This window comes from Ciconia boyciana, chromosome 2 (genome assembly GCF_034638445.1).
Source record: "Ciconia boyciana chromosome 2, ASM3463844v1, whole genome shotgun sequence".
In the NCBI taxonomy this organism is placed as follows: domain Eukaryota; kingdom Metazoa; phylum Chordata; class Aves; order Ciconiiformes; family Ciconiidae; genus Ciconia; species Ciconia boyciana.
Genome location: NC_132935.1, coordinates 25,084,219 through 25,093,969, shown reverse-complemented (window position 1 = coordinate 25,093,969; position 9,751 = coordinate 25,084,219). Strand labels below are relative to the sequence as shown.

Below are 9,751 nucleotides of genomic sequence, written 5' to 3'. Positions count from 1 at the left end.
ATCCAAGGATGGAAGATGATTCACACAATGTGGCTGTGGTACTGAATGCAGGGGGATTTTCAGACAAGGCAGCATCTGCACGTGCCATGCAAATGTAGACAGCAACACAGTGCTGCCAGATAGGATTTTTCTTGCATTCTTACCATAGGAAAATCATTAACCGATTAAAAGTATGTGAGATGACCATCAGTAGGCATTATACACAGAAGACAAATGATACACATGCAGGAGAACTGAAGTTTGGATTTCAGTTGTTGGACAGCTGAACCCACAGTATTGTGACTTGACCTGTGGCAAACCAGCATTATGCCCTCTCCTTCCTATACTGCTGGTTTGTGACCAAACTCACTCAATTTGGTAAGCCACACGAGATGGGAGTAGAAACAGATTCTGAAGTGCTCAGTCTCAGCGCTCTGGCATAAAAACAGCAGCCTCTGGAAGGAGTAGGATTCCCTCTCACAGTACATTCGATAAAGCAGGTACATGTTTCTGCCACTGAAATGGTAGATTCTCCAAGCTGCTGCATATAGCTATTTTTACTGTCTACACAAAGAACGTGAAGATACAGTGACAGTAGCATCCCATATGTAATTGGATGGCCATCTTCATAGAAGGGAGCAAAACAAAGACGTTGAGGTGGAAAGAATTTCTGCTCATTTCCCCCTGAATAAACCAATACTGTGCTTAGTCATATGCCTGTGGGGAAGACAGGGAATCAACTCTACCATGAGGTTGCTGATTTTCACACTAGTTCCTTAAAAACACAGTATCCATTTCTACTTGGTTAGAAAATAACTGCAGAGGGATGGGGTAACTTACTAGCATCACCAGCCTGACTTCTCAATATTGCTTAATCACCCCATCAAGCAGATGCTTCCATCCTCAATGGCAGAGAGAAAAATGCCAAGAACTGTAATGCCATGGTAGCTGAAAGCTTCCTGTCTTGGAGGATTATTTTCGTCCTTAGCTATTAGGAGATAGATAATAAAACTATTCTTTTGGTTTGAATTATTTCTTACTGAATAAGAAAGATAGGGACTTTTTTGTAATGCAGTATCAAAGCATAACCCACAAAAGAAAAGTTTGTTCCCAGAATACACAAGCACAGTTTTACAGATGCAATTATTATTTATTCTCATTAAACAGGATTTTTTTGGTGTGTTTTGTTTTTTTTTTTTTTTTTAAATCAAAAGATAGTAAAAGTTGAATTGCTATGAAAAAGGTTACAGGTAGAGATTCATTTACGGCTGATTTATAAAGTTAGCACTTTATTTCAGAAAAACATAATTTTCTTCTTTCTGAAATTAATATTAACTTTCTTAAGCAATTGCTTCCATATGAAAAAAATGTGAGTCCCAACAGTAATCTATTCTGTAAAGAGTTTAAGACAGTTGAGAAACAAATACAGCAGAATTCCCCAAAACACAAAAGGAAAAACATACACTAAGCAATTCAAGTGTTCTACTGTTTTCCCATGTCATTTTTTCTTATTTAAAATTGTTACTAAAAACCTACTATTACAAATCATTACAGTTTTCCGTGTCCAGATCACCCATAGTATAACTGTCATACGTTCATCCAAATGTGTAGTTAACATCTGAGTATCCAGTCACCATCACAAAGTAAGGGCCCGGTCCTACAATCAAGCTTGGTTGATTTTAGCAGGACTCCTGGAGGTTTCAGGGTTTGCCTGCATAGAACGCACTGTAAGCTTGTATTTTAGAGAATTCAAGGCCACGACCCAGAAGAAAGCACCTTTCCTCAGCAAGTTTAGTGATTTCAGCTGTATGTAACTGCTGATCGTCAATTGTAGGAATACGATGTAAGGGAGAAGTATTAAATCTAAAACTGCTGTCGTAGGATATTCAATCTCTATTTATAGTCAGGCTGAAGCATCTTGGAGGGGTCCCTGAATGGCAATAGCTTCAATCTCAACTCGGGCACCCTGGGAGAAAACAATGAAGAAACATATTAGGAATTTGATATATCTATTTTATGAAGCAAGTGGATGTATAACACGACCTTGTAAGAACAGAGTGACATTTGAGGGAATTATACTTCTGACAGTTGGATTACTAATTTAGCACTGTTAAGTAATACTGAAAATTCACTTTACTCTTACTTAAGTATCATAACACCTTATTTCTAGTATTGTAGCCATCTTCCACCATAAAGAAATGTCTCTCATATTCAGATCTCTTATCATGTGTGGGAATAAGACTGGTATACTTAAACCCTAAATACTTAAGAGTCTTCATTAAAATAATTGCAACTGAAGCTATTCCAGAATAAGAAAAGCTGTCAGAATGCTTCAGAAGTAAGGAATTTCGGAAAATTCATTTTTTGTAGGCAGAAAAGTGACACTTACTTTTGGCAAAGCAACAACCTGATAGGCTGCTCTGGCTGGGAAGTTTGTCTTGAAGACTGTAATTTAAACAGAAACATTCACCAATCACTTAACCTTGCTTGATAAAACACAGTTCAAAGTAATCTGTATAAAATGCAGTCATTGAAACAGTTTCAGGTTCAAGGCTACAAGACAAATAGTTTTCTGTACCAGCTATCATTTCCCCCATGTTGGCTTTTTTTGGTCACGGACTGGTCTAACATCTCAGCAAGCTACCATTCATAATCCAGAAGGCAGCTACAGTTGTGACCTAGCAGCCAGTGATAACTTGCACTCTTGCTGACACTGCATGGCCTTAACACCAACTTGGCTGAAAAAGAAAGATTAAATCAGAATGGTGATCATTCAATTGCAAAGACCAGAGAGTGGGAGAGGGCTCTTTCACAGACAGAGCAAGAGAGAGAAACAGGCCCCTGCCAAAAGAGTCATGAGCAAAGATCCCAGATTTGCCTAAAGTCAACAGGGGCCAACCTTACTCATATCAAAGGAAGGCAGAATTAAAATAGGCCCTTGACCTATTCCTCTATTCACAATTAGGCCTGGCACTCAAGGATATTAAAAGAACAGAGCGGGGAAGAAAAAAAAAGGTATTGGTCAAGATACAAGAGCTGAATGTATAGAATCATAGAATAGTTTGGGTTGGAAGGGACCTTTAAAGATCATCTAGTCTAACCCACCCCCCTGCCATGGGCAAGGACATCTTTCACTAGATCAGGCTGCTCAAAGCCCCTTCCAACCTGACTTTGAACACTTCCAAGGAATTTGCATAATTAAATGAAAGTTTTACTAGTGAGAGTTAACACTAAGCTCAGAAATGTCAATTTCAGGGTCCTGCACTGACAAGAAAGGATCATAACTCACAATCAAAGAACAGCAACAACTGCTTTCTTGAACTACAGGTAAGAGACAACAAGTAACTAAGTATCCAGCTCATCTTTTTTTTACCCTGCTTATATGCACGCACAATTCCATTTTGACATACAGAAGACTATGTTGATAGCTCATAAATAAAAGACTTCATTCAAGACCATATGTTGCTATCTAATTAAAACCCAAAGCTATATAAATAAGGAACTTATGTGCATACCCTCCCAAATTCTTCTGCACAATATGGCTCATTGGAATCACCTATTTCAGTCTACATTCAGTTTTGTTAACCAAGCATTATTATTTTTTTTTTTTCTTAAGTGGAGCAGTGTGGCTCATCCTTGTATAAAAAATGAGCTCTGTCCCATAATAATAACCTACAAATCATTCAAAGATACAAACAGGCTTTAAAGAAGTGGAGATACAAAATCTGAAATTAAACATTTGAAGGTATATATATACTTAAGTATACCAGTATACCACAGTAGCATTATATTAGGGACAACACAGCATCTGTCAAGGTAAAGAGGCATGGAAGATCAACCTGTAGAGATAGCAGGAGTTGATCTTCACGTGACAGTGCGTTAGTGGGATGGTAGGACACAAATCCACAAGAAATTGGGCTGTGCTTGATCTGCTGTTTGCAAATTAATTCTCTTTTTTTTAAGGTTATCTTTCTACTGGAATGTCAAAGCATCTTGAACTATATCATCTGAGTCATTAAAACACTTTGCTTACTGTGAATATAATTTGTTCCACAAGCCATACTGGTAAAACAGAAACAAAAGAGCTACTTACATTGTTTGTAAATATCATTAATATCATTGAAGTCCTTCATGTCTGCCATCAAAACTGTAGTCTTCACAACTAGAAATTACATAACTGCAGTTATTTTGGACCTCTGATTTTTATACAAAAGTTGAAAATCTTTAGTGCATTTCTTGCTTTTATTTCATAAATTTCTCTCAAATACTCTAAACATTTTGAAAAGTTTTGCAAACAGATATTGACCATTAGAGCTACCACCTAGAGAACCATCTAAAAAATCTGAATACCTAATACATAATAAAACTTTAAGGAATTAGACATTCCTGGACAGCTCTGAAAATATCTGTTTTAAATTTTGTTCTAAGCCCAATTCTTCCAAGACGCATAGAACTGGTAAGCAGGTCGAATAAAAAAAGCTGTTGTAAGCCAACTGTTGGCAAAAGTTACATCATATGTAATATCTGCTGCCAAAAAAAAAGTCCATAAAAGGCCTGAAGATATAGTCTATGCTAGAATTTTTTACCCATGATTGCCCAAGCCAACGTTAATCCTGGTTTGGCTCCACTATTAGAGTCCTCAAAAAAAGGCACTGAAAGTGCCTACAATATTAACACCATAGATACAGGGCTGCTTTTAGCTGGAGGAAAGTCTAGGATGCTTAAAATGCCTGTAGTCAGTTGCAGCTCTGTCTATACCTGAGTTTCATCACTTAGAATTAAAATATTAGTACTGTGGACAGGAACTTATGGTGAAAAGTAGTGTCCCATTAATACCCATCACAAACACTTGCACATTGATTTATTTATTTTCTTTTTAAACCCAGACTCATGATTCCTTTTGTCTCCTTCAGCTATTGATAACAACTGCATGTTTAGCAAATAGCTTTTTTTTTTTCTTTAAAAGGTCACTTTTTTTTTTAAGCCAGGTAGGTAAAAACAACCACTTGTTTGCCACCATCACCAAAACACTTACCATTGCCATAGTCACAGCCTGCAGCTTTCAGGATTTCTCCCATGTTTTTTAGAGCCTAATGAAAAATGAGACAAAATTCTTTAAGTATCAGCTGGGTTGTATTTAGGTAAGTATGTAAATATGAGTTGTAATCTGGCTACATCCATGTTATACTATAAGTTCACCCAGCAAATCTTCAACTGTCATCAGCAAGTAAGCAAAATCAGAAATAGATTAAAAAGTAAATTAATAAAAGGGAGCTTCTAATAAACCACAAATATTAAACTATCCATTCATTAGATGTAAATGCATGATGCAGCACCATCTCATCCTACCTATTACCTCACACAATCTCTTTGCTGCTGGGGAAACAAATCTTTCCCCACCTCAAAGCCAAGGTTTTACTAGGGTCTGAACCTTTGTTACACATTGATTCTTTCCTACATGAAATACAGATTCCTCCCCTGACCTCCACGTTGTTTGGGTGGAAAATGACAGGGATAGGATGGAATGACTTCCTCCTGCTTTTCCCTCATCTTGGAGGATGTGAAATGCGCTCTCTAGGGCTCTTCAATTCCTCACAAATCCATGTTTAACTAAGCACATGCCAACTCCATTACAAGTTTATTGCTGGAAGACGTCTTACCTGCTTTGCTTCTTCCTTTGCCCCTCCAGAGACAAGCTGCCCCGTGGAAGGTTCTATACCTATCTGTCCTGCAATGTACATCGTCCGGTCTACCAGCACGGCTTGGCTGAAAGCATAAGTGACATTTTAAGTTTAATGTTTCCCCATCAAAACATTTAATTATCTGAAAGCACACTTCACATTTTCTTCAGTAGTTTACAGTATCTCAAAAAGATAGAGGACTTAGGTTATACACGCACAAGTCTGTACACACAGTACAATCTGCTTATGCTTTGGAAGACCTGGGATTAGATCACCTATGGAAATACATAGCTACATTAGCATAGCTCTGTTTTTGAGGTAATAAACCCTGTTTCTTGGAAAGGCAAAAGGCATGAGTGCAGCAACACAACACTAAACACAGTAACACACCTTCTACACTGCAGATAGCACAGAGGGGAGGCAGAGTAAATAAACATTTTTTTGCACCTGCTGAGATAAATATTCCATCCCAGTTTGATAGGTAGACAATATCTTTTATGTACGTCTCGGCTGCAGAGCAATGAAGTTTAAAAAAAAAGTAAAAAAAATCAAAAAAGAGCTGATTACTAAATTTACCATTTTCTTCTCAAATGGGCACCATGATAAATGAGTTACAGCTGTGAGGTAAAGCCCTGCACACTAGTTCTCTGGCATTACTCCTCCAGAGTCATGAATTTGGCCCATCAGCACACCACCTTGATCACTCTATTCCCAGAACAATCACTCTCCTCTCACAAAATAACCTGGATGACCTGTTGGCTGGGTTAGTTCAGAAGAATGCAGAATTCAAGCTATTTGCAAAACACTTTTATATAAATGTCAGGTATGTTTTTGCTGAAGTAGAGTTGGCAATTATTATTGTCTCTAATTACCACAAAGAGATTAAAAGATTAAAACAAAGATTTAAACTACGTAGCAAACATTATGCAACAGACATAATTTACTTCTCTTCAGCTGGTAATTAAAAATATTTTGCAAAGAAATTAGAGAAATATTCTTTTGAAAGTGTTTGTGGTGTGTCAACACTGTTTTTGTTATCTCTTCCCATTCCACAAGAAAATGCATTATTTTGACAGTTCAACAAGCCTCTCAAGTTACACAAACTACAGTCAGGCACCTCCCTGAGGTATCTAAATTAGGTTAGCTTCCCTTTAATGTCAATGGAGAAAGAAAGGGACTCTTTCAGAGAACATTTTTATTACATCTCTTACCTTAACTGAGATTGACTCAATTGGATTGGCTCAATCCATTGACTTCACAGGGAACCACCCTAATTTAGGGACTCAGTAAAATGATTACGGTTAGGCAATCCAAACAGTACCATCACTCCCATCTTTCCTTTTACCCCTGTCCTACATTCTCCTGTAATTTCGTAAGGGGAAAAAATAGCCAGTAACTTATCTGATATAGTAAAATATCTTACATGGTGATTATTTTCTCTATCATCAAGTAACAAAACTGGAGTAAATCACAAAACTACACCATTTAAAGAAGAGAAACTAGTGAATGAAGTACTTTTCTAGCTAATACAGTCTTGTTGATAGAAAATGGGTGTATGAACCAAACACACATGCTGCTTTAATTTTATTTTCTTTCCTACCATGTCCTACTTCATTTGAGGCCCAGGCCCTCAGACCACAAACTCCTGTTTCTGTTTGAAGCACAGAGAACCATGCAACAAGAAGGTAGGAGCTCTCTAAAAAAAAGAGACTGTCTTGTACTGCTTATTATAAAGCAAGTAACACAATGAAACATTTATCCCAACAAAGGCCTTTGGACAGTCCTAAATCACAAATAATTGGGGAAAAAACAAGCGGAAGCCTTCTGATACCACTGCCAGATCAACATCTACAGCAGTCTTATTGGGTCCCCTTCTCTGCTCCTCTTGGTATGCTTACCAGTGGAATTCTCCATTCACTGAGACTATTAACAATTTACCAACTAAAGGGTATACTTCTAGTGCAGTCAAATGCATGAGCGAAGCTCAGAGAAACTTCAACTACACAAACTCCAATCACACTTTAACTGCAGATGTATCCTATAACTAGGGTCAATCGTAGCTACTCTTTAATCCCGGATTCAGCAGAGATCTGAGTGTGTGCCTAAAGTCATTCAGGTTTCAGTATACGTAAATGCGTAACTGGACGGACATTATGACCTTAGAAGAACGTCATGCATCAGAGAGATGGTGTTAAGAAGCATGCTCTTTAAAGACAAGGAGTGCAAACTTAATCAGATCTTCTTTACACAAATGATTGCTCATTAATACAAGAACAGTATCTCTGCTGTGTCTTTTAAAAAGTTTAATATCATTAATGAGATGTATATATGTACACACATACACACTCACATGTATGAGTCTTTTATATATCTATCTACCTACCTATCTCAAGGTACTGGAAATTGGATGCAGTAAAGGAAATACAAAAATACATTAAAAATAGGTCACCAAAAAGCATACTGAAGGCTGTAGCAGAACCAAGAATGCAGCCCACACATCCCAATTCTTCATTCCATATTAAGCCCTTGTTCCTCTGTTACCATACTCAGACTCCACAGCAGAGATGTAGCAGTTATTTCTTGTGCAACTTCTGCTCGGTGGACTTTGACAAGTTTACTGAAACCTGATAAACCAAGTTAGTGATAAACTTATTGATGTTAGACCCGTCATACAATTAACAGGCTGCACAACAAGCAGTATTTCATCAAGAACTACCAATAAGCACAAAATGTTGGAGTGCAGTTAATCCACAACAGAAGTGGAGGGCTACGTTGAAGGCTAGGCCAGCTGGGGGGTGCGTGTGTGTGAAGCTCAAGAACTGTTGCCTTCCTATGTCTTAGATGTTCTAACCGCAAGTGATGCCAGGCCCCTGGCTGCAATCCAGTTTATTGTTTACAGAAGTTAACCTTCATGTCATGTCTGTCTGCTTCTACACTTTGTATTTCTCCATCTTTATAATTGCTACAAAGAACAGACAGTTTGAAGCTCAGGAAGCTCAGTTTCAAAGTAATGGAGACAAAAATGCACCTGGAAGGCACTAAGATGCTACAAGTGGAAAAGTTTAAACCAAAGGAGTCTGTGTTTATATTGGGAAAACAAAGCCTGAAAGCAGAATTAAAAATTATTAGAAAATGCCCTGGTAAAAATCCCTCAGTACCTTAGATATAAGAGTCTACTATAGTTATTGAACATTTTTTCACATCCAAATAGCAAAGAGAAACCTTTCTCCAATTAAAATTAGGATTTTTTAATTATTATTATTACATTCAGAACTGTTGCAACTAACAACTTACTTGTGAAAACATTGAACGACATCTTACATGTTTTTACAGCAGTTAGCTTTTAGACTGAAAAGCATTTAAACTTCCTGGCAGTCCCATTCAAAATCAGAAGATCTGCAGTTCCCAGGCAGTGAACTCTCCAACTGCCAAAGCCCATCCTGGATCGGGCTCAGCCTTCACTGTCCATCGCCTCCAGAGTCAGCATTCACTGCTAACTTGACTATGCAACATGCTTTTTTCTAGGCAAGCGTTTTTTTCCTTGAGAGAAATAATTCTTGCTCTTGCATTGTTTTTTCATTCACTGCTTATCGCTACTTTCAGAATTATTTCCCCATAATAATTCCACTGCTTTCACATAATTTCAGAATGACTTTTTGAGTCAGGACACCCCCTCTCCCAGTCAGGCTGAAGTTTGCCGCTAGCACTGCAGACCCACTCGTGTCCAGGTGTCCCTGGCGGCGGGGGGTTACCGGGGAGGAGACCGGTCCCTGCTCGGGCGGGGAGGCACCCTCACGACAGCCCCCAGGGCTGCCTGACAGACAACCCCCCCCCCAGGGACCTGCTCGAAATCCTGTCAAAATCTGCTCCCGCTCACTCCTGCTTCTTCCAAGAAACCTCCCTCTCGCTAAGACATACCTGTAGGGACCCAGTGCAGCAGGGGCCTTAGCACTACTGATTATTTTCTTCACGAGCGAGGCCATAGCTGCCGGCAGATCCCTTCTGCCCTCTCCTCACCGCCCCGCCAACTGCTGCCTCCCCCCGCCCCCTCCCTCCCTAACGTCGCGGCGCGCACGCTGCCGTTACACCCG

The 9,751-nt window shown here is 38.8% G+C and overlaps 1 protein-coding gene across 1 annotated transcript; it reads right to left on the bottom strand.

Annotated features, from left to right (window-relative positions):
• Positions 1–1,148: 1,148 nt before the first annotated feature.
• On the bottom strand, positions 1,149–9,694 carry RIDA (reactive intermediate imine deaminase A). Its single transcript, XM_072851182.1, has 6 exons — positions 9,579–9,694; positions 5,640–5,745; positions 5,015–5,069; positions 4,073–4,141; positions 2,369–2,424; positions 1,149–1,945 (listed from the first exon to the last, which is right to left on the bottom strand). The coding sequence occupies exons 1-6, from the start codon at positions 9,641–9,643 to the stop codon at positions 1,883–1,885; spliced, it is 414 nt and encodes a 137-aa protein (XP_072707283.1). The 5' UTR covers positions 9,644–9,694; the 3' UTR covers positions 1,149–1,882.
• Positions 9,695–9,751: the final 57 nt, after the last annotated feature.